Raw genomic sequence first — 25289 nt, 5'->3', positions numbered from 1 at the left:
TTGTACTACACTTTCACACTATCTTGTCAAACAAAAGTTTTCCTATCTAATTAACTGGCCGTCTGATAAATCCGGTTGCAAATTTAATCGCTGCAACTCATATAAAGCCTTTTTCTGTAATGAGAAAGGTAAATATGCTAGATATACTTCATGGATGTGAGAAAAGATGATTAAAGCACTATTTTTTCTCCTTGACAACATTTTTGAACGTTTCGGCAATAAAGTTTATCGACAGGTTGTAGGTAATCCTATGGGCAACAATTGTGCCCCTTTAATAGCAGACTGGTTCCTTTACTGTTATGAATCACAGTTTATGGCCAAACTCAGCAAAGAACCGTCTAAATTCCATTGAAATAAATTCAATAACACTTACCGTTATCTTGATGATATTTTTTCGTCAAATAATCAAAAATTCTCTTAATATACTGCTGAAATTTACCCAAAGGAACTTACTTTTAATAAATCAAATATTAACAGCAATAACTGTCCTTTCCTTAGTTAGATATTTCAGTATAACAATAGAAACTCTACACAAAAATTTACGACAAACGGGATATTTTTTCTTTCCATATTGTTAATTTTCCCTTTTTTTGGACCTTGATGTTCCTTTGGCACCGTCTTACGGTGTTAACATATCCCAACTCGTTCGCTATGCTCGTGTCTGTAGTGTCGTTTTGGATTTCGATGAGCGTAATCTATGTATTACTAGTAAATTATTAAGTCAGGGATTTCGTTACAACTAATTACTTAAAACCTTTACTTAATTCTTTCATAGATACTACAAAGATTTCATCGGGTCTGGAAGTTTAGCTGTCCCTGTAGAAAACTTATTTCAAACGGAATAGCACGGTTTTACGGTGATGTTGCAAACCGAACCCGAAATTTGGATACGAACTTATCAGTCCTTTAAATAAATTTATTCTAAAAGGTTACCTATTCAACGCTGTCATTAATTTTTGAATATTGTTTTATTGGTGTAAATATTGATTTTGTTATCAGTAAATTAAAACCATACTAAACATTACACTTATTTACTTTCACGGTACTACAATCTATCGATACCTATAGTGTTTCATTGCACAAGGTCATGTTTTTCTCTGACTGTTAATGACGTCTTTACACTAAATCCATTGGATGTTGGATGTGTACTGATTGATATTTAAGTTTCAGATACATGATTTTTTTTTATTAGTTGTTATTGGCTTTGAAGTAGCTGTCAGTAACTGCGAATACTCTCAGATCTGTACTCAGTGTATTTTTGGTGGGGATGTGACCCGTCCACATCCACTCTGTGTTTTTGTTGGATGTATTTCTATTTGTATCCATCTGATGAGTTAAGCCTTTTTCAACTTTTTATATAGTTTGTTCTCATGTTATATTGTTACACCACTGTCCCAGGTTAGGGGTTCAGCTCTCACAACCATGTTTAATCCCGTCACATTCTGTATGTGCCTGTCCCATGTCAGGAGCCTGTAGTTCAGTGGTTGTCATTGGTTCATATCTGTCATATTAGTTTTTCGTAAATTGTTTTGTTATAAATTAGGCTGTTAGTTTTCTGTATTGAATTGTTTTATATTTTTCATGTCGGGGCCTTTTATAGCTGACCATACGGTATAGGTTTTTCTCCTTATTGAAGGCCGTATTGTTGCCTGTAATTGCTTACATCCACTTCGTTTGAACTTTGGTGGATAGTTGTCTCATTGGCAATCATACCACATCTCCTTATGTTTATATAAGAAGTTTAAAATTGTTTCTTACTTTTTTCATTATTTTCAAATATATATTGTCTTAATCATTTATGTATACTTTAGATCTCCTTTAAATTATACCGTGATTTTTGTGTATTCAGAAACTAAATATGTTAACATGCACAAATAATTGCTTTTATAGTCTGAGAGTCGTTTTTTCTTCTTATTATTATCCCTCGTCTTATGTTCTTCACATTCTGCTGTATTGCAACAGTAAAATAGCTAGGCATCGTCAATATAATGTGTTATATTAAAGTATTTAGGTAATTCGTTTTAGAGGCAAGTGTCTGTCACAAGCTTACCTATGTGAGCTGCTGACCGTAAACCCATATTAAAAACTGAAAATTCCATTTGTCACCCAACTACGAAACTGTATGTAAATCAATGACAATGTGTCTGCTTGAAAAGAAAACAGTCCCGGCTTTGATTTCAAATTAACTTTGCATATGCATTGACGCTACGCACAATGTTGGATATCTTTAAAAATAGACCCCATTCCCTAAGTAACTGTCTATGTCAACATAACCATTGATAGCACCCATTCCTTTCAAACTTAAACTTAAAATGATCAAGACGGGCACATAAACGTGCTATGTTAACACCTTTCGTACTTTTTATCAGTGAAATTAAGAAGCTACATTAAAAACGTACGATGAAGTCAGTACAGAATAGCACTTAACTCAATAATACCGGTCAAAATAAATTACAAAATCACAAGTTAAAACAAACCTGTATCAAATAATGATCACATAACTATAAAGCGGATGAACGCAATTATTGCTTAAAAAATATGCGAAAAGTGTTTATTACCCAACCAAAATTCTTTATTCTGGTTACCAAATCCCGGTTTATAAGTGCCCCAGTCTCTATAGAAATTAGTCTTTCCGGTCATTCTACGTTGAAAAACCTGAAAATAACACTGAACAAATATCAAATATGTACATAAAGACGTACAGCCATTTGAAATATAGCAACCCAATGGAAAATGTGATATTTTTCAAATACTGAAATACAACAAGTCTTAGATTGTTAATGAACATGGCAAATGATAAAAATAATTATAACAATGATAATAATAATTAAAAAAACGAAAATCATATTATTGATTGAAATAATTAATAATGACGAGGTTAAAAATAATGATGATACTAAATAATCATAAACAAGAATCAAAAATGTTTTTTTTTTCAGAAATAAACAATACAAATATAAATAGCATTTGCGCTGAATGCAAAATTCCTCTCTTGGAGATAAATTGACTCGTTGTTAATATACAATATTTCAGGGTAAACGTTCTTACAATTTTTCAAAATAATTTATTTATTAATAAAATAAATGCATAAACACATCTTTTTGATTTTTTCATCTAGCATCTAGTATTCCCTTCAAACTTACAGTCCAACCCCCGTCATGTTTCTTCATTTCACAGAAAACCTTGAAACCGGACGTTTTGTCAGGGAAGATCTTGTAAATTCCACTTTTACAAGTTGATTTGTCCAGGTCACTACAGTCACTTGGTCTTGTTACTGAAATATATATATACGTTTTTACTATTAAAACAAGTTACTTTTTGCCCCTAGATTATTTGATGCATAAAGTATAGCGAAATAAATCATTGACTTGATGTCTTGTAATTCAATATCACTAAACAAACGGTCAATATTACAATCTTGATGTAAACCGTTATGTACTTACTGTCTAAGGAATTGGCATTAATGTTTATGTCTATATATATAGGATATTGGTGTTAATTCGACATAAACACTAAATGAGGAACAAATACAGTCATGTTTACTACCACAGTTATTTTGCAATAAATTATATAGATGGCTTTCATACCTGTGCATGAGTATTGGGGTTCATCATCATCCTCATCTTCGTCTACTATTTTCTTTGGTGGGTTTTCTTTGACTGTTTTGCATGCACAATTGTCAGACAGTAACCCAACGACTTTATTAGCTGTTTCACCATAAAATGTAACCGCTACAACAGAAATAAATTTCACGAAATAATTTATTTGATAGTTTTTCATACAAGTAAATGGTATCATTGGTATTAGTCATTTTTCTCTAAATTATATGTCTTATATATTAAACGGCGCATATCGATACTTAATAACAACCGACGAAGTAACACCGAGAAAATAACCGGGAAAAAGGAGTTTAGAACTGAAACCGTGACGAGACAAAATATTAAAACTTAAGGGAAGTTAAAATAAATTTCATCCACGCCTTCATTTAAACTTTATTGATAAAAAATAGGAGAAATTTCATATTGCTCACCAGTTAACAAATTCAGGCAAAAAATGCTTCGAGAGTTATTGTCTTGTTAGTATCTTATGTTATCGTTTCAACTAATTATTAAGAAATAACTAAAGCAGTATGAAATAAAACAAAATAGTATACCAGATGCGCAGTCCTTTCCTGGTGTTGTTTCTGCAAAATTGTTTCCTGTAAAGAAAATCAGCGATATGGCCGTATAGAGAATCATCTTGATGTCTAAAATGTGCATTCCGAAAGTTTGTTAACCTTGTAGGAAATATCGTTTATATACATGGATTGTAAATTGATATTTACAAGGTGTTACATTTTTGGCAAGTTGAATACATTTCTTAATATTCTGTTAGCATGACAAAAATTAATAGATATACTGTAATTTTAGAATAGATGCTATGTTTGTAAATTTTCTTTAAACACACATCAATAAAGATTTTGATTATCAAAGTACATTTTAAGTTGTAGAAAATTTAAAAGATAACACTTAAAATATTTCATGAATTAAGTAGCATAACATCTTAGTTTGCAATGATAGCATCAATACTACTTTGTTTAACATTTTCGGCAGCAAATGACAATTTGTCTGTACTAAAACGTCCAAGGTTAGGGTGAGCATGAAAAAAAAAATTTTTTCCTTCTGCACATGAAATTCTTTATTCTGTTTTATTTGTTACAATAGGACTGTCTGTTCTTAGGAGCCTCTTGTTTGCTGGTGATAGTTTGATTTTTCTTCTCCATTGAGTAATGAGATTTGAACATCGATAACTAATGCTGCATTAATTCATTCAGCAAGTACATGCTTTCTTTCTAGTTTAATAGATATAAGATGTGGTATGAGTGCCAATGAGACAATTCACCATCCAAGTCACAATTTGTAAAAAGTAAACCATTATAGGTCAAAGTACGGTCTTCAACACAGAGCCTTGGCTCACAACGAACATCAAGCTATAAAGGGCCCCAAAAAGACTAGTGTAAAACCATTCAAACAGGAAAACCAACGGTCTAATCTATATAAAAAGCGAGAAACACTTATGAACCACATCAACAAACGACAACCAATGAACAACATGTTTGTATTGTAGATTGTATAAATAAAGGCATAGGTAAAAATAGGACTCGCACAGTGACATATTATGACTACTAAATCTTAACTTAACTTAACTTAAGGCTAGTCCTAACGGCAATCAGAGTGTTAATGTATTTCCGAAAGTGGAAAAGTTCAGACAGTATGTCTATGTTTTTTAGATGAATAGAATTTTGATTTACTGAATAATAGTTTGAAGCAAGACTAAAATGTTTTCTGTACACAACACAAGATCATGTTGGCTTATACAGGTTGTGTCGTTGCAACAACCGATATTAGAGTGTAGGACAGCATTCATTTGAATCAGCAAACCATTGTTTTAATTTTGGTTAAAAAATTTTCTGTTTGTGTCCTCTATCTTAATCTTATCAAAATAATATAAATGTGAATTAGCTATGCTTATATTTTGGATGAGTGAGTCACAATAGATATGCAGTTTAATCAGATTGGATATTTTATGCATTTTACTATATTTCTTAGTAGTTTTTTTCCTGTACAGATTTCTATTAAATATTCCTTCATTGTTAGTGCAATGATTTGAATAACTAGAGGCTTTAAAGAGCCTGTGTCGCTCACCTTGGTCTATGTACACATTCAACAAAGGACACTCTCAACATTGTAGACAAGAATATAATTCATGACAAAAATCTGTTTTGTTGACTTTGTATTGCTGATCATTTAGTCTCTCTATCTTCTTTAGTTTTTGCTCAAAACACAAAAGAGGGTAAAATAAATCCTCATTTAAGGGCAATCACTCCTATATAAAAGAGTGATATTCTGCTAACTATATAGGCTAGTTTTGACTTGTTAGTAGATCTGGCCTTGCTGATTTAAAGTGTCTGTTTTTCTTTTATAAGTTCATGATATAAGGCAAAAAAAACAAACCATTAAAGGGCAATAACTCCCAATAAGGAGTCGGTCATACAATTTCCTTTATATTGTCGTAATTGTAGATCTTGTCTTGCTGATCACTTTTGCTTATTTAAGTTTCTATCTATCTATTAAAATTTGTTTAAGATATAAGGCAAAAACGCAAAAAATTGGTAAAAATCATCATCAAAGGGCAATAACCCTTATGAGGAGTCGACTGACAATTTCAACCATGCAGACTTATTTGTAGAACTAGTCTTGCTGATTACTTTTGCAATTAAGAGTTTCTCTCTATCTATTATAGTTTTCAAGATGCAATGAAAAAAAATGATAAAATTTGTCATTTAAGGGCAATAACTCCTATAAAAAGTTGTCTGACAGTTTTGATGTATATGAATAAATGGTAGAGCTCAACAATCTGAACATTTTTTGCCCGTCAGATTTTCTCTATTTATAATGGTTTTCAAAATAGTAGACCAAACTTGCATTTTACCCCTATGTTCTATTTTTAGCCGTCGGCCATCTTTGTTGGCAGGAAGGATCATTGGACACATTTTTTAAACTAGATACATCAATGATGATTGTGGCAAAGTTTGGTTAAATTTGGCCCAATAGTTTCAGAGAAGATTTTTATGAAAGTTAATGACGACGGACGACGGGCCAGGTGAGCTAAAAAGGGGGTGAGTGAGATTTATTCAGACATATTTAAAGAATTTGGTGTTGATGGCAGACCTGTTTACTATTGATTATTTTATTTAGACTTGGTGTGTACGTTTAAGAGTTCTATTCCTTGTCCACTACACTTATTTAACTTATTTGAAGCTTCAAGTTGCTGTTTTGTTGTATAAAGTCAACATCTCCTTTTATTCCTGTTTTAAAAATTTCTTTGGTAAAATCAACCAGAGCTGTTTCACCTGAACAATATTGATTCCAATGCACAACTATTATTGTAATCTCTGAATAAGTTTCAAATAGCACATTTATAAAGTATTTCAATCATTCTTTATTGTTATAGGTCTATCTTCTCAAGGTAATCCTAAAAGCTTTCAAAATATTAAATGAATTGATATGTAAATCTCAATCTGCTAACTGCTTGTTCATCAATTTTGAAGACTTTTAAACAAAGGTTCATGTGATATTGATTTGATACCAGAATTGAAACAATACATTAAAAGAGAGACAAAACATAACAAAGGGACATTCACACTCATTAGTTGAAAATGAACTGACAACACCATGGCAAAAAGAAAAAGACCAAAAGACAAATAACAGTATACAAACACACAACATAGAATAATATTAGAATAAGAACTACATTACTATAATTGACATAGCTACCCTTCATAAAATAAGCATAAACCATAGTAAGGAATAGGCTATTATTCACAAATTTGGATGTACAGAACTCTTGGGGTCTAAGCATAAACTTAGAAAATATTATCAGGAAAATTCAAATACACCAAGACCTTCAGTAGTGTTTCAGCTTTTAAGTAGTAGTCATAAGGAAATCATCAGGGCCAGATATCTTATGTGCTTGAATGTAAACAATGTGTTGCTACCGTACATTAATCATGTAACATAAAAAAATGCTTGTCATACATTGACCTTCTTCCTGAGAATGGTAATCAGACTGAAGTGGACCTTACTGTTGTAAATCCTTAAATGACATTTTAGGATTAATATTAGTAAGTTTTGATTCAATTTTGACAATTCAAGTTAGAATTATCAACAAAAAATTAGACATGTGGACAATCAAAAGATAAAAGCCACATGATAAAAGCATTACGATATGTCTGTTGAAGGCAGATAAAAACAACAACCACAAAAATATATAGAATTTATAAAAAGCAGAGACTTCCATATAAGCATATAAAATACATATTACAAGGTGAATAAATTAATAAAAGATATTCCATTTAACAACTTACTGATAAAGTATTCCAAAAAAGAAAACAATAAAGGAACATAAATAAGAATATGTATATATATATTAATGTATAAATCTTCATCATATAACAAGTTGTAGAATTTAAAGTTTCCTAAAAGATCAAAGATAACAAAACAGCAACATATCTTAAGTAATAATATTAATACATGTCTTTCACAGTACACTTAAAATTTGATACATTTAATAAATTTCAAATCAGCTTAACAGAAAGTTGTGAAGAAGACTGTTTATATCAGTCAAACCAAATCAATAAAAGGTTTTTTAACATCTTTGGACAAAAATGGATGATTATTTACCTTCAAATATCTACAACATCATACCACTTCTTGTCTTAATTAAAGACTTGGTTTTAGTGTGATTTTTTTTGAAAAGAGTTTTAATTATAAATAATTTGAAAGCAAATAACCTAAAGAAATAAAACCATCAATTCAAAGCCTTGTTGCTTTCTATGTTAAATTCTGCAATTTCAAGCATTAATGGCTACTTTGTCTTAAGTTCAAATAAAGTGGCAGTCCTTTCATGTCAAAACTGTTTCTTTTCCTGCCTTTAATTGCACATTAGATCGCACTGGTTCCCAGAAGTTTGGTAGTACACAAACAGGTACTTCTAATCTGAACAACAAGGTAAATGTACCTGGTTATTATAATTTCATTAATTTTATTTATCATTCAAAAAAAATTTCAACAAAGTTTCTATAGTGATCCCAAGTTACCAAAATTACCCAAATATTTTACTTATTAACAAAGTTAAAGCTATGCGTAGGAACTATTTTGTTTAAAGTATGTACTACTTTCTTGTATGCTCCTTCTGACCGGCCTCAATTAGTGGTTCTATACCTATAAGCAGTTTATAACAGTGTCAAAATACTCATCTAAATTCAGATCAAATCTTGAATAAAAAGCTGAGAATTATTTCAAATGTATGAAATATTACATTCAGATTTATATAACAGCATTAAATCCTAGATCTATATGTAAACACGAGTTTCCAGATTGAAAGTCCTGGTTTCCAAAACAACATGAAAACTGTTCCTTATTTACATCAACTAGCATTTCATTTGTCTTCACAAATCTTTGATATGTACAAATCGAATTTCATTTGCACCAATTCCCTTATTGAAAAATTAGGCATAAATCTTTTATTTTCCAAAAGTACTAAAAGAGACAGCTGACATAGTCTGTTGGAAAAATATAGAAATATCTTCTGTAAATACATAATTTAATTTTTTATTTTCATTGTAAAATTTTAATGATAACACAAGATTAATAACTAGGGTTACTAAACATGTTGAAGAATATTATAATAAAATTAAGATATGAGTTTTAATTACTAGTATTCCATATCCGTCTAGTTATAATTTTTCCACTCTGATAAAAATTAGAGTAGTATTAACTTCTAAATTAACAGTATTTGATTATTATACATCATCATGAAACATTCAGTTCACATAAAAGCTTTCATCAAAATATTTATCATATCAATACATATTAATATACTTAATAAAAAAAAAAAAGTGACCTGCAAATAAAAGAAAAGGCAACACTGATATATTTCTTTTTGATACAAATGAAATAAAAACACATGCAATATTTGGAATGTTAAATGAACACATCAAAGGTAATATTGACTAGTTAGAAAATGGTCAATAAATGAATGCTTGAAAGTAAAATGCTCTTCAGTATTTCAACTTATCTTTAAGAATTCAAATACTTTATTTGAAAAATTTTAACATTAGTTCTTACTTATTTACCTCTTAACAAAGATTTATGTATATTACATATCCAAAATTCCCTTTCCCTTTGCTTTAGATTTAATGAAGTGTTTTATGCATGTTAGTAGATATAATAATGTAGTACAAATAATTAAACACAACTTGCATTTTATAAATTATACATTTTTGATTCTTGAAAATATAAGGGTTACTTTTATGGCCTCTTCTGATATTGACTAAACTCATTGAATGTATTGGCTGATTTTATCTGGTAATACTATCATTGAGTATCAAGATTCAAGACTTTCAACACATCAAATTGTATCACAGTGTATAATTTGCAAAAAAAAAATAAAAATGGATGAAGTTTAGGTCAGTTTTGTCATTATTCCTCTGGAAAAAATTCCAGAGTTACTTTCAATTTATTAAAGAACAGTGTTCCAATGCAATGTACATATATTATCTGTTCAAGGGCATAACTTAAAAAAAAATGTTGAGGTTCTTATAAACTTGTTCATAAATATACCCTTCTAGTAATTAAGGCATGATATTGATAACTTTGTTATTTTCTGAATAAAATATATTATTGATATTGAAACAACATCACATGCAGTTTTGTGAGTTGAAACATGTACTTTTAATCTATTTAGAAGACAATTTTTTTCTCAGGTGAATTAATCAAAGAGTGATGGATTTCTCTTAGAAGAAATGTAAAGGTCCCAGTGAATAAACTACACATAGAACAATAGCTATTGTATTTATTTAATGGGACAATAGAACTGACAAAATTTTAAATAGATTGACCAATAGATGACTATGTGGAAAAGTTTCATTTGGTTGCTTAGGGCAAATTTCATGTGAAAAGTTGGACATACATGTACATGTACATGTAGAAAATTCAAATTGTGTTTTACGCTATCTTCAAGTCATTTACACATCAATGATTTTATCATTTGCTTGACACATGCATTCAATTCATAATTCTGTTACATCTTAAAATCGAAAGTGATATGTCAACATAGGGCCAGCTATCACTGGCTAAAATATCATGACTTGTAAACTAACAAAGTGTATTAAAATTCCCTGACTTAACATATACTTTCCATATATACTATCTAATCAAATCTTGTTTATCAATTATCAAATAAATACCATGCTTAATTCATACAAATTATTGACCTCTTCAATTTCTGTAATAGTGTAAACAGTACAAATCCAATCTACTATTAAAACTTAAATTATTTCAAATCATAAATTAGGTTTACAAGTCATCACATTCTTATTTAAAAATCAAATATGTTAGATCTTTTCAGGGAGTAATACTGTTGTCATTTTCCTTAATGCTGTATTAGGGCTCGAAGTGAGTACATTGATGCTGCTAATTTGTTCTGAAAGTCTTTCTGTGGAATTCTGTAAAATTACAGCTTTTACTGTCTGTCCAATTTGTTCTGGTGTTGCCATGGCACTGGATAATATGGACCAATCATTTTCACTTATGTTTTGAGGTTTCTGAAAGAAAAAAAATCAAATTATTTGTTAAATTTAATGTAAAAAATCAATTCTATAAATACAATTTGCATTACAAGAGAACTATTTTTTATTTTATTACATGCGATTCAAATTAATATGCTGCTTGCAGCTTTTCAGTAGAAAAAATGAGAAAATTGCAATTGTTCATCACACAAGTCATCAGAGACAAATATTATATACTTTTAAGTTTAAGGTTTAAAATTTCTTGTTTTGGGGTTTAATTCATCAGATTTGTTCAACAATAGTGAAATTCAATGCAAATAGTGTTTTGAAACAAAGAGCTGTTTTAAGTCACAAATTGACATAAAACTTTCAGCAAAGTTAAAGCAACAAACTTTTAATATAAGCAGACAAAGCAGATATATTTACAAATATAAATCTGGAGGGCTAGCACCTGTTACTTTATAGTTATGGTATTAAAAGTGAATAAATGGAATCTGAGCAAGACGGTAGAACAATGACACAGAAAAACAAGACATCTAGAGGGCAACATTCAGTCTTATTAAAAGTATGTACTTGCATTGACAATAAAAAAAAAGAAAAGAGGAATGGCACCTTTCACTATCATTTCAGTATAAAATTTTTACTATCAGAGTTATATCCCCTTAGATGGCATAGTTGAAAAATTGATTCTAAAAACACAAAAATTTGGTTTTGTTTAAACATTTTGGATTATGCAATAAATCACTTATTTTTCTGTATAAAAATTAACATTCTTACACTTTAATAGCAAATCTGTCTCAAACCTTGCAGATTTAGGCAAAGAACTTGACCGATTGTGTACTGCTATTGTACAATCCAAGATGGCGGTATACCATGAATCTACCTTTTAAAACTATACCCCCTCCCACCTCCCCAAAAAAATTAATTAATAAAATGAAACATTCATCTTTCAAATCTCTCAACAACATTTGAATACAATGAAAGACACAGTCTTTGAGGAGTGCATTACATAGTATATGGTTAAGTTTTGTTTCATTGCATCAAGTTTTGGTTATTGTAGAAGTTGATACTGATACATGCTATCCCTGAAGTTGTTTCAATACAGAAAATACATAGGTTAAATGTAATAAATAAAAAAATGGAGACGAACATTAATGGACAAAAAGGGAAAGTTTCTTAAGTTTTGCTTATTTTTATGTAAGCAGAAGAGAAGAAAATACAAAAATGAACAGAAATAAGATGACACAGCCAAAACCATTAATGATTCTGACAGCAGCTAGTTTTCATTGTTTCAAATTGTTGCTGCACAATAATGAAAAGGATAACACTAAAAAATCTAGTATTTTTCCATTGTCTCAGTCTTTTTTTTCTATTCATGTCTAATAAAAACTAGTGGAATTTGCCTATTTCAAACAAACTTGAACAAAAATAACAAAATTTACATCTACCTTTGATATTTGTGTGAGATCTTGACACAAGACTGGAATAACCAATTTTTCATTCCATATGAAGCTGTCAATCAAGTGTGAAATTTCTAAGTTACCTGCAGAAAGAAAAAATACAAGAAAATATTTAAGAAATTTGTCTTCTCTTGTTTGTTTGACAAAGAAATGGAAATACAATTTGATATCAGAATTAGAATACACAACCATTTCCATGTTCAGTTTTCTCATTTGAGTTTTTGGTATCCAACCTAACAACAGTAAAGCCCATCATTAAGTATTCCTTTTGAATCATCAAAATTCCTGGGAAACATTGACTGTTATATAGCTAAGGTTCCAGGTTAAGCAGAAAATTGATATATACATCATTAGTATAAATTGTTAAGTCTTTAAGAAAACTTGTAAGCTTTCTGCTGCTATTTTTCCTAAATGGATGCAATTTGGGTACTTGATGCAATTTTGGTCCTGTGAAGTAAGTGTGTATAACAATACTGTAGCAGGATTTTAATGTATGCCTCTTTCTGTAAGCACAAGCATTTTAGGTATAAAACCACTAATTCATAGCCCCATTGCTTTCTATGTTAAATTCTGCAATTTCAAGCATTAATGGCTACTTTGTCTTGGGTTTAAATAAAGTGGCAGTCATTCCATGTCAAAACTACTGTAAATTCAGAAATTATTGCGTGCATTTATTATTGCGATTTTGTCATTTTTGACTAAAATGCGATTTTAATTTTTGCGATATTGAGAAAAATTCTTTTTAATTCATATAAATTATTTCAAAATGCGAGTTCAAATTATTGCGATTATAACCCTGTCGCATTTTTCGCAATAATAAAAACATCGCAATAATTTCTGAATTTACAGTATACCTTATCCTGACTTGTGCTGAAAAAATCAACATACCTTTAATTGCATATTAGAGCGTAATGGTTTGATAGTACTAAAAACAGGTACTTCTGATCTGAACAACAGGGTAAATGTGCCCTCCTATTATAATTATATATATTTTTTTTATTTTTCAAAAGAAACTTTCAACAAGGGTTCTGCAGTGATCCCAAGTCCCAGAGATTTCATTTGATACCAAAACTACCCAAAAAGTTCATCTATTGACAAAGATACAGCTATGCGTAGGAACTATTTTGTACTACTTTCTTGTATGTTCTTTCTGACCGGGCACGAATTAGTGGTTCTATGCCTTTTACACCTTTATAAACAGATGACCAAATAGAACTATATATTAAAATTAGTAAGAAAGACATAAATGTACTTATACCTCTGATTACGATGCATATATCGAACACACTAGCCACAATGACAGCAAAGTCTTCATGTCTAACTTGAGTTGTCATGCCATAGTTTTTCAACTCTGACTGCTAAAACAAAACTATCATTGTGTTGTTAAAATTAACAAAATCTCTGCCACACAAGAATGTGTGATCAATAATATTCTGAAGATACAAGTTCAGGAGAATGCTTGTGTTAAACTGGGCACAGATGATGTAATGAACATCCCCTAAGAGTTATGTATTGTGGTTTCATTGTTATTAATGGGATACCAATTTTGGTAAACATCATGGATATACCTCAACCACCATTTAAATTATCAACGAAGGATAAATTTCCTGTATGCAGACTTTGGCAAAACCACAAAATCTAATATCCACAAAATGGGCGCATTACATTTGCGCGCATTAGGGGATTAAAATTGTTTAAGTTTGCGTGCAGCTTTTGATTACATTTGAGCGCATTCATTTTACAGGTATCACAGGTAAAACAAAGATAATTCATAATAAATATGATTATAGCTAATATGAATTTTGAACAGGTTCTATTTGTTACTTCAAATTTTATATTTTTCATATTGAGTTTTAAAAAAAATACACAGTGATCATGAGAAATCCCATACAATCCACAATAAAACAGAATTATCCTGCTCAAAAATAATAGTTAAATAAATAAATAAGCATAATCTACCTGAATTTACCTGAGTTTACATGTAAAAGAATGCATGCAAATGTAATCAAAAGCTGCGTGCAAACGTAATGATTTTTGCATGCAAATGTAAAGGCAATGTGCACAAACATAATGCACCACACAAATACACAATTTTTCCTCAATCCAAGAAATTGGCACTCCAGAAAAGAAATTAATTCCACAGTAATCAATTTGTGTAATTTGTCATGTACAAGAAAATGTATGTTTAAATACAACTAAATAAATAGAAAGTTAAAGTTTAGATTTGCTTTCCTACTGAACTTGAGATTGATAATATAGTTATTAATTATATAATATATAAAAGGCTGCTTTAAGATATATCATATATTTTTACCCTATCAACATCTAGAAAAAGAATTCCTCTAAAAACTGTGTTATAACTATTTTTGAACTTTCAGTCAAGTATAACTTTTTTCTCCATAATGAAGGTCTCATCGTGAGATTAAGAGTAAAAAGAACCAATATAAGCATTGTTCTTTTGTGTTGAGTTTTACCATTTATCATTTAACATAATATGGCCACTGTACCTGATTTTGTGTGTGTATATGAAGAACTTTATTGTTAGTTTTCCACATTCTTTGTGATTCCTGATAGAAAGACTGTGCCGCTATGTCTTCCAAGCCATATCCACTTCCTGTCCCTATCACAATATTATCTATAGTTGCTAAACATCTACCCATTGACCTGAAATTACAAAAAGAATTTAGCTTTAACCAAGAAGTAGATTGAGCATTAGCTAAATTATTTTTACCCCACTCTTGCTAATCAATGGAAGAAAATGCATAATACTATAAATGTGGAAGTAAGACAACAGAAAGTATATTAGCACTCGATTTCGGCTTATCAAATTTAAGAAGTTACGATTTCTAGTTCTAATTTTTTTTATCAATGTAAAGAACATGCATGTATCCCAGAAACAGTGAGTAGATAGATGACTTGAAAATGGGTAACACTGTATATCTATTCACTAGGGGTTAAAAATCCACTAGCACGACACCCAGGACTAAGCGATTTACGCCTCGGGCAATCAAATCTTGTCATCAATATGCTTGACAGACTAGCAAAAAAAGTTCTTGGCGTTACCAAAATAGAAATATAAGATCCCTTCCTCACTATTTTTAACCTAGCCAATCAGATTCAGTTACTTCATCCAGGATTCCAACAATTTGAACTGATTTTTTACACGTTGTAAAAATCGAACGAATAACTGGGTGGACAAGTATCATGTATTGATTACAATTCCTGTACTTTCAATATCGATTTCTAAGGACTTTCAATTAACAGTATTGGGGGTATGATGCATTAATTGATATGACCTGTTACTTATATTTTTAGTAAAAATTATTTAGTCTTTCAGAAATACATATTGAAATAGAATTCTAATGATAAAGTTTAAAAAAATTAAGAATAAGTTTTAAGTGAAAATTCCACATAACCATGTTGTTGAAACTAGTACACGTGTGCGCATGTGTGAGATTTAATTTTGCATCCTAATTCTTCAAAAATGATAATAATATCATTGATACCTTTATCTAACGTTCATTTCAAGTATTTTCAAGAAAAATTCATGTGGAAAGATCTATTTAAACTCAATTGTGCTTTGAAAGCGTTCTTGATTTTAACGTGTCATCTTTGGTCCGTGTTTTATCATTGTCACATCAACATCCAGTATTAGGAAATGTGCTTTTAAAAACAAAGTACAGTTCTGACATCATGATATTGCATTAATAAAGAGTCTAAGGCAGATTTTAGTATACTTATGTTGAACATTTAGTTTGATGCACTGTCAATTTAACAGTTTACATCAAAACATCAAAAGCCTAATATCGCTCTTATGTCCATCATTGTTATGATCACAGGCACTTGTTTCTGTCAAGGGGGGGGGGGGTTAACTATCCACATACAAGTGTGGATAGTAAACACCCACCCCCACCCATTGACAGAAACAAGTGCCTGTGGTTATGATGCCAACATTTTTACAATGATTGCCTTTGATACTAGTCTTACGGGACTGAAATCTGAATCAAAGGAAAATGTCAAGCTGACTCAAATATTTGTTTGAAGCTCAGGCTAGCAGGTCTGTTTTGCTGGGCTAGCAGTTCTTCCAATAGGACTTGTAAAATCCTGCTACCAATAATTCCTGGGACAGTGAGCTGTAACAAAAAAAGTTTAACCCCTGTACCAAATTGAAGTTTGGTAACCAAAAGCTTTGATTTGTAGTTGCAGAGGAAAATGCAGCACAAAAAATTCTAACATTCTTAAATATGTATAAACATGGAGAACATGCATGCATGCATAGTGCAAACAGGCAGTAATTGTTTTGATTGTGTGTCACACTTTTTGGCTCAGAAATTTCTGATTTGTAGCTGGGATGAAAATTTCTTATCTATGCATAAATGTAGTGACAAAGAACATGTATTAACTATATATGTGTACAGCAAACAGGAAGATGATAGGTGACTGATCTGAAAATTTGTCATTTATATGTGCATCGATGTGATGAAAATACATGTAAGTGACAAACAGGAAGTAGATAAGTGATGGATCTGAAAATGTGTAACACAGTATAGCTTACCAATTTTAAGTTTGGTACCATAAATTAAGATCTGATTTGTAGTTGCTGAGTATTCAGTATGAATATGCTGACTAATAAAAGTAATGATGAAATCAACCAACAAGGGAGATAATCAAATATGGTTCTCCAAAATTAATTATTTCAACAAGAAGCTATTTTCTACTAAAAGAAGAGAAATTCTCATGTATTTACATCTTCTTTATGGAAAAGATTTTCATTTTTAGCTTAAAAAAAAAAACATGGTCCTTGTGCAAAGTCTTGTGAAACAAATGTTGATTAAAGATGAAGTAATTGACAAAAAAATCTGAACTTGTATCATGCACAGAAAGTCAGCAAGTAAATTTCATGCAAATATCTCATATTTAAACCTAGTGTCGAAGTTATATATCTAAACACTGGCAAAATATGAGCAAATGAAATCTTACAGAGATTTTCTTATCCAACCTGACTTTTTTATTATGTTTGTAAATATCTTAAGTCTTAAGGATGTACTTAGGTAAATTATAAAAATCTAAAATTTAAAATTGATGCTATAAGTCAGAAGAGCTTTAGTTAAGGAAAAAAATAAGCTAAAAATATTGATAGGTTATGGAGCTCCTTTTCGAGATATTTGATTTTTAAACAAGAGGCTGTCAGAGTGACAGCAAACTGGATTTCGTGCAGAAATCGAACTCTGAACAGTTGAGCAAGTATGAATACCACATTTAAGCTTAAAACAGCTCTGAATTTGGATTGTGATTGAATATTTGACACAGCATAGGTTTGTGACACAAAATGAATGTGGTCAAAGAACTGAAAATTTTGAAATTGGACATTATGGTCCAATATCCAAAATCTAAGTACATTGTTAGAATCAGCATATCAAAAAACTCCAAGAATTCAATTTTTGATGAAATCAACCAAAAGTTTAATTTAGGACCCTTCAGACCTCAATGAGGACCAATTTGATAAAGGAGCCAAAAATCCCAAATTGCTAAATACATGGTTAGATTCAGCATTTCAAAGAACCCCATAAATTCAATTTTTGTTGAAATCAAACAAAGTTTAATTTTTGACCCTGATTTGAACCAACTTGAAAACTGGCCCCAAAAATCCAATATTTTAAATACAGGTTTAGATTCAGCATTTGAAGAACCCTATATACATTCAATTTATGTTGAAATGAAACACAGTTCAATTTTATTCATATACTTATTAATTATACCATTTCTGTTCAAAGGGAAATAACTCAAACTGAATAAATCATATAATAAGCACTTTTGCTACTGAAAAGGTCTACAACTCAACAACGAGAACAGCTAAAATCATGAAAATTGAACTTGACCTTCATTTAGTCACAGGAAACAACATATCTAAATTTGAAAAGATTTCGTCAAAGCATTTTCATGTTAATGAACGGACACTGTTTGGCAGCCGCCTGCTCGCCGTACATCCCTAAATCAATAACTGATTTTTCTTTTGAAAATCTGGTTAAAAATGGCGGGAAAAGGCTGACTCAGAATTTTACTTTATATCTGCATTGTTATTATTTGGGTCTCAAATCGACAGAAAAGAAATCTAGAATCTGCTTAAATTTTGGTAAATGACCTTTTATGAGCTATTGAAGTCTTATATGAAGAGAAAAATTGGTGTTATGGGGCAAAATATTTTACCCTGTATCATAGGAAAAAACCAAGGAGTCTGAACATCTGACACAAATTCCTAAACCTCACCTAAGTACATCCTTAAAATGACATATCTTACCTACAAATTTTCTCTGTCATGTCTGTAATGAGGGAACAACTACCAGTTATATACACAGATAACCTAGATGATACAGTTGACTTAATTTCTGTAACCTGAAATTCAAATTTTATGAAATGCAAAAATCAAAACGATTGTAAGAGATTGCAAAAGCATTGTAAACTTTATATATAAAGTAAAGAAAACATATTCAAGCAATATTATGATGAGTTATTTCTCTATGTCCATAATTGTAGGTAGAAGGGATAAATTCATATGTAGTATTCAAATTGCAAAGATCTTTATCATCTTCCAATCCAAGTATTTCTACTCTAATACATATATATGACCATACAATAAAACCCATTTTAATGTATGGCAGTGAAATTACAGGTATGTTTAAAACTAGCTCTGCAGCATGCCAGAAAGAGAGTGAATATTTATTACAGCACATATATATGAATGATTTTTTAGATAAATCCAATTTAAGATATATGAAGTGTAAACCAAAAGTCTTCTAACTTAGCTGTGCTAGAGGAGCTTGGTAGATTCCCTTTATATTTTTCAGTTGTATTATCAATGTTGAAATATTGGTTTAGAATAAAAAATGTGAGATGGTTTACTGTATGATACCTATATGTGTAACAAAAACATGTTTACTAATAATATTGAATGCTGGTATTCATCCATACATTACTTTTTTAAAAGCTGAATATTCATAATTTGGAGGTAAAGCTTAACTTTTTTATCAAGTCAGTTAAGCAAAAACTTTGTAATAGTTTTGTAAAATTTTGGAACACAAAAAGAACAGATACAAAAAGTAATAAATTAGAAGTGCCATATGTAAAATCCGAATCAGTGCCCATGATCTCAAAATAGAAAGAGACAGGTATAAAACTTTATATATAGAAAGAGATCAAAGGCTTTGTAAGAAATGTACTCTAAATCTGGTTGAAGATGAACAACATTTTATTACTAGTTGTTCAGCATACAAAGATGATGGGGAGATATTTTTCAAGAAGATAAACAGTATTTGTCCTAATTTTTCATATCTCTCAAATGAGGCCAAATTTGTTTGGTTATTTACTAATGAAAATTTGTCTGTCCTTAAATATTTAGGGAACTATATTATTAAAAGTCTAGATGTTAGACGAAATGTAAATTAATATATGTAATAACAATGATAATTGTAGTGATTTTATGATTCTGGTCCTGCCTGGAATTAAAATGTATGTGACTTATATAAAATGAAGAAATATATGTAGTTCTATCATGAAAACATCTATCTGAACTTTTAATATTCCATTTCAATGTAAAAAAAAATGTTTTTCTGTTATAAATCACAATAAAATTGAGAATGGAAATGGGGAATGTGTCAAAGAGACAACAACCCGACCATAGAACAGACAACAGCAGAAGGTCACCAACAGGTCTTCAATGCAGCGAGAAATTCCCGCACCCGGAGGCGTCCTTCAGCTGGCCCCTAAACAAATATATATACTAGTTCAGTGATAATGAACGCCATACTAAACTCTAAATTGTACACAAGAAACTAAAATTAAAAATAATACAAGACTGACAAAGGCTAGAGGCTCCTGACTTGGGACAGGCGCAAAAATGCGGCGGGGTTAAACATGTTTATGAGATCTCAACCCTCCCCCTATACCTCTAGCCAATGTAGAAAAGTAAACGCATAACAATACGCACATTAAAATTCAGTTCAAGAGAAGTCCGAGTCTGATGTCAGAAGATGTAACCAAAGAAAATAAACAAAATGACAATAATACATAAATAACAACAGACTACTAGCAGTTAACTGACATGCCAGCTCCAGACTTCAATTAAACTGATTGAAAGATTATGTCTTCATCATATGAATATCAGGCACAATCCTTCCCGTTAGGGGTTTAGTATCATACCATCATAACATATATGAGAAGAACATAACCCGTGTCATGCCAACAACTGGTTTTTAAATAAATGTGTTTAGTGCCGATGCAAAGACCCTATAAGTGAATCAATATTAACGCCAAAATATGCAATCTTAAATGACCTGACAACAGTATCGTAACTATATCCCTTCTTAATAAGTCTATTTAAAGGTTTTGTTAGCTTCAGAGGTGAATACTGACATTTTTGTGCTTTATAAAGAATATTTCCATAAAAAATTGGATGTGAAATACCTGAACGTATAAGAAGTCTGCATGTTGAGCTATATTTACGAATGATGTCCTTATACCGATGATAAAATTTAGTAAATGTATTGTTTTGTGTGTACATGTCATGCTGCCCATCAAGGGCTCTTGATTGGAATAATAAATATTCTTATTCTTATTCTTCTATGTAGTGCACTACTTTCTGCAACTAGTGTAAATTCTTATCAAATGGTTTGCTTGAAAAGAATGGTAAATCATATACCCATCATTTTGTAAATTGAATATGCAAATGTATATAACTCTGTGCTTGATACAGGCATAAAAAGGATATCAGGATTGTTAATGTCACTACAATATGTTGTGTGTACTTGCAAATGACAGGTAGAGAAAATGGCTGAGTTAAAGTTTACCAACCAGTCTCTTCAGGGATTTACTTGCACTTTTTTTGAAATCTTTACCTAAAAATAATCTGTATATCCTCCATCTTGTTAGAATAAATTTTCATTTAGCATATTTTTATCTTGCTATAATAGATAACATATACATAGACCTTAATTTGGCATATGTTTCCTCAGTTTTGAGACACAAAAACTTACACAAGTCTCTATAGATGAATTTCTGTTGTACTCTGTAGATATTAATAGTTCTTCTACTCTGCCTATCAGCTGATCTTTGTATATGTCTGTATTCTGCAATGAAAATATAAACAAACTAAATTAAATAAACTATTCAATTAAAGTTGGGACGGAGATGATTTGACTGAACAGATGTTCTTTGAGCTTTCAGAATAAGTTCTTTTCAGTGTAGCTAAGTTAAAGGTTCCATATCATTCTTGTTAAAATGAAATTAATTGTTGAAAGTATAGAAATAAATCTACCGGAACTTCTTATGCAAGAATTTCTTTTATAAAATGTCATCAGATATATAAGGCTTATAATTTAATACACCAGACACATCTTATTTTTCTAATTCTAACACGATTTATCCTTTTCCTGACCTCATAATCGAATTTTGACCAATGAAGAACCGAGATCAAACAAAACACAAGTTGATTAAATAAAAATAATCAACATGTCAAGAAAAGGATAAATCGTGTAAGAATTAGAGAAATAGATTTACCATTTGAATGTCATTTATAAGTGATGGTAAACAACATTTAAGTCAAATCATAATTTGTATTGTATAAGTCTATTTTATACTTGTACCCACCATTAATACATGATGACCTGTTAATACAGTCAACCATCCTGGTATCACAAAATCACCATACAAAACTGGAACCAGTTTCTTCCTTTGTTCACAATAAAATACCTGTAAAAGAAGAAAAACAAAAAGACAAATTTAAACATCAATACTTGAGTAAAACCAATATGGACAAAAAAATAACATCTCAAAAATGTAAATTAATGTAAAAAATCTAGTTTAACTGACTGCAGTTGCTCACTTACGATAACCAAAGCTATAAGAATTCTGTAAACAGCAAGTTGTTGAACATGTATGCAAACATGCATCACATAGTATAGCTTGCTGACATGAAGCTTTATCAAATTTCAAGATATATATAACAAATTATGCAGGTTCACCTCTAGATGTTGTCTGTTTTTATTTTGTGGTTGGGTGTCACTTATATATACTCTGCACCTCCTTTATTTAAATAAAATGTTTAAACATGTCTATTATTTGCCCACGTTATACAGTTCATATATCAGAACATGCAGATTTATAAACACTTTGTCAATTATTGACAGCCTACCTGTTGTTGACAGGTTCTAGACAGTATAAACTGTTGAGACAGAATAAGAACAATAACTCCAGCTTCGTCAGCTTGTTCTTGGAAAACTTGTCTATTTTGTAACTCCATTGTTCCTGGTTTTAAACCCTGTTCTGTAAATTAGAAATTGATAAAAGTTTTCTTAATAATTGACAAATTATTCTGTGTTTTACTGGTTTTATTTTAGACAATTCAAATGGCATAGTGTATAGGGCATGTTAACAAAACAATAACATTAATAAGGATTGCATATCATGTTGTTTTAGTTGTATCTTAGTCGAATTAAAAAAAATTAAAAAATTGTAAACGACTAAATTATCTTTGGAAACATTGTACATGTTCTATGGTGATATCATTGATAGATATATCTTTAAATTTAAAAGAGAGGCAACAGATACCAAAGGGACATTCAAACTCATAAGTCAAAAATAAAACTGAAAAAGCCATGGCTAAAAAAGAAAAAGAATAACAGACAAACAATAGTACACAACACACAACATAGAAAGCTATTAAGGGTGATCTCAGGTGCTCAGGTTCAAATGTAAACTACTTTATCTTCTTTATTATTTAGCTAAAACTCTGTGGAAATTACCAAAAAACAAGAATATATGTCAACAGGACACCCCGTCTTACAAGCACCATCACATTCCCATGTTTAGTGAACTATGAAGTCAGGGTCAAAATTGTAATTTTGCCTATAAACTAAAATGTTAACATCTTAATGAACATGTGTACTAAGGTTCAAGTTGCCCATTAAAACACCACTGCCAAATGCTTTTGCAGTAACTTGTTTTCATTTAGAGGGTTGTCTATAAAAAGGTGTTTAAAGTATCATGTGGAGTAATCATACACATAAAAAATACACATAAGCTATGTGAAAGTAGAAAATACATACCATGATCTGTCAAAGAATCAGGATAGTTCATTGATAACTGTGTTGAACACCAAACCTCAAATTTGTGTCCCGCTAACAATTCTTTCATTTCAACAGCCTATTCATATAAATCATTTTTATTGTAAATATGCAATTAATATCAACTTTTTAATGTATTAAGGGACAGAATATACAAAAACAACTTATTTTGGCAGATAAATTTTTGTAGACTTAACCTCTATAGACTTTGAGGCAATTCATTTTCATTATTTTGTTACTTTGTTGATGTTGTCTAACCAGAGAAGGTCCATAATTTGCTGCTCATGAAAATCATATTTCATATAAATAAATATTTAATCAGTTTACTAATCATACCAATGTAAAGGCTTGCATTATGATTAATAGGTAGAAAATTTGTGGAATTAAAGTATTACACAAGAAAACCATTAAACTTGTAACCTCACACTGTTTTGCATTTAAAATCATTCCTATAAATACTGTAAAATAACTATCCAAAAGAACATGGAAATGGAAAATTTGTGGAAAGACTTACCAGTGTGGATTGCTGTGGATGTACACATATAACTATTAGTGGATTGCCCTCTCTATTTTCAATTGTAGCTTGTGGATTAGAACTGTCTACACATGGACAACTCTTTACTACGGTTTTCTGTTTTAAAAAATTGAAATCATTAATTTCATTTTTCAACTCAGGAAAAGATTTAAGTTAAGATTTTGATTCTTAACTTTTTACTCATGCATTTTGTAATTAAAATTAACTATTAATAACAATTATTGAATATGCTAAACCTATGCAATAATAGAGTTGTGTTTAGGTCAACAGTTTATCTGGTAAAAATAAGGTAAAATGCTACTTTCAACTTTAAACAAATGAATTTTTTTTATTTATCATTATAGATTAATCAAGTCTATATCTGCAGGATAAATCAAGATATTGTGACATGTAGATGATACTGTTTTTAAAGTTTATTGTAGATGATTTGTTGTATGAAGAGTCTTCATTTGTTGTTGTCATGAATTACCTTCTTGAAGATAACAAATATAGTTCTTTCTATTGCAGGCAAATGTTAAAAACACTAAAAATTGAATCATCTTGATTTTTTTCTATAATCAGTTCTAGTTTTTGTCAGATTGGATATTCCTAGAAAGAATAATTGACCTGCGATTGATGAACCTTATTTTATTTTATCAGTCAAATAATTTTAAATATAATTTAAAGAAGAAAAATGAAGTTTAAATTCTTTCTCATTTATATTACTACATTAGATTATAGTGTTATTAAATGGGTGTTTTCATATTAATCTTGTGTCATGTTCAAGTACAGTAGTATTGGCTCGAGGTTATCTGTATTGGCTCGAGGAGTCAGTAATTGGGTTAATTATCATTTGAATGCCAGGAATGTTGAATAAACCCCTAAAAATTAGTCTTGTGTGATGAATTGCTCTTTTATTTTACTGGTAAATAACCCTTTGAGCCTCTCGCTTTTTATATGAGTTATCTCCCATCAAAATGATGTCACTGGCGTATATAAACATAATGGCACCAGCCATGTTAGAAGTCTGTGGACTGCAGTGACAAAGAAACAAGTATTTGAAATCCATCTGGTGCCGAGGATAGCTT

The 25289-nt window shown here is 30.4% G+C and overlaps 2 protein-coding genes across 2 annotated transcripts in view; both read right to left on the bottom strand.

Annotated features, from left to right (window-relative positions):
- Positions 1 to 2502: 2502 nt before the first annotated feature.
- LOC127734954 (ryncolin-4-like) lies at positions 2503 to 4263 on the bottom strand. The gene is made up of 4 exons (XM_052245005.1): positions 4154 to 4263; positions 3588 to 3731; positions 3144 to 3274; positions 2503 to 2655 (listed from the first exon to the last, which is right to left on the bottom strand). The coding sequence occupies exons 1-4, from the start codon at positions 4257 to 4259 to the stop codon at positions 2530 to 2532; spliced, it is 507 nt and encodes a 168-aa protein (XP_052100965.1). The 5' UTR covers positions 4260 to 4263; the 3' UTR covers positions 2503 to 2529.
- A 5523-nt stretch (positions 4264 to 9786) lies between these two features.
- The window catches only part of LOC127733546 (uncharacterized), a 30456-nt gene continuing 14953 nt past the window's right edge, over positions 9787 to 25289 (bottom strand). The window contains exons 10-19 of the mRNA XM_052242893.1: positions 24202 to 24318; positions 23670 to 23766; positions 22757 to 22887; positions 22213 to 22314; positions 21600 to 21692; positions 18869 to 18963; positions 15078 to 15234; positions 13829 to 13928; positions 12559 to 12653; positions 9787 to 11146 (exon numbers count right to left, since the gene is read on the bottom strand). Of these exons, the coding sequence (XP_052098853.1) occupies positions 10937 to 11146; positions 12559 to 12653; positions 13829 to 13928; positions 15078 to 15234; positions 18869 to 18963; positions 21600 to 21692; positions 22213 to 22314; positions 22757 to 22887; positions 23670 to 23766; positions 24202 to 24318 (1197 nt within the window). The 3' untranslated portion in view covers positions 9787 to 10936. The remainder of the gene's footprint in view (positions 11147 to 12558; positions 12654 to 13828; positions 13929 to 15077; positions 15235 to 18868; positions 18964 to 21599; positions 21693 to 22212; positions 22315 to 22756; positions 22888 to 23669; positions 23767 to 24201; positions 24319 to 25289) is intronic.

This window comes from Mytilus californianus, unplaced genomic scaffold, assembly GCF_021869535.1.
Source record: "Mytilus californianus isolate M0D057914Y unplaced genomic scaffold, xbMytCali1.0.p SCAF_3, whole genome shotgun sequence".
NCBI lineage: Eukaryota > Metazoa > Mollusca > Bivalvia > Mytilida > Mytilidae > Mytilus > Mytilus californianus.
Note: the sequence above shows the minus strand (reverse complement) of the source record. Positions and strands in the feature narration are given on the sequence as shown.

Coding starts and splice junctions, on each gene's coding strand:
- LOC127734954 (XM_052245005.1), bottom strand. CDS start 4,259: ATGCACATTTTAGACATCAAGATGATTCTCTATACGGCCATATCGCTG. Junction 3,275..3,587: donor ACCCCAATACTCATGCACAG/GTATGAAAGCCA, acceptor TATATATTTCAG/TAACAAGACCAAGTGACTGT. Junction 2,656..3,143: donor AACATGACGGGGGTTGGACT/GTAAGTTTGAAG, acceptor TGTTATTTTCAG/GTTTTTCAACGTAGAATGAC.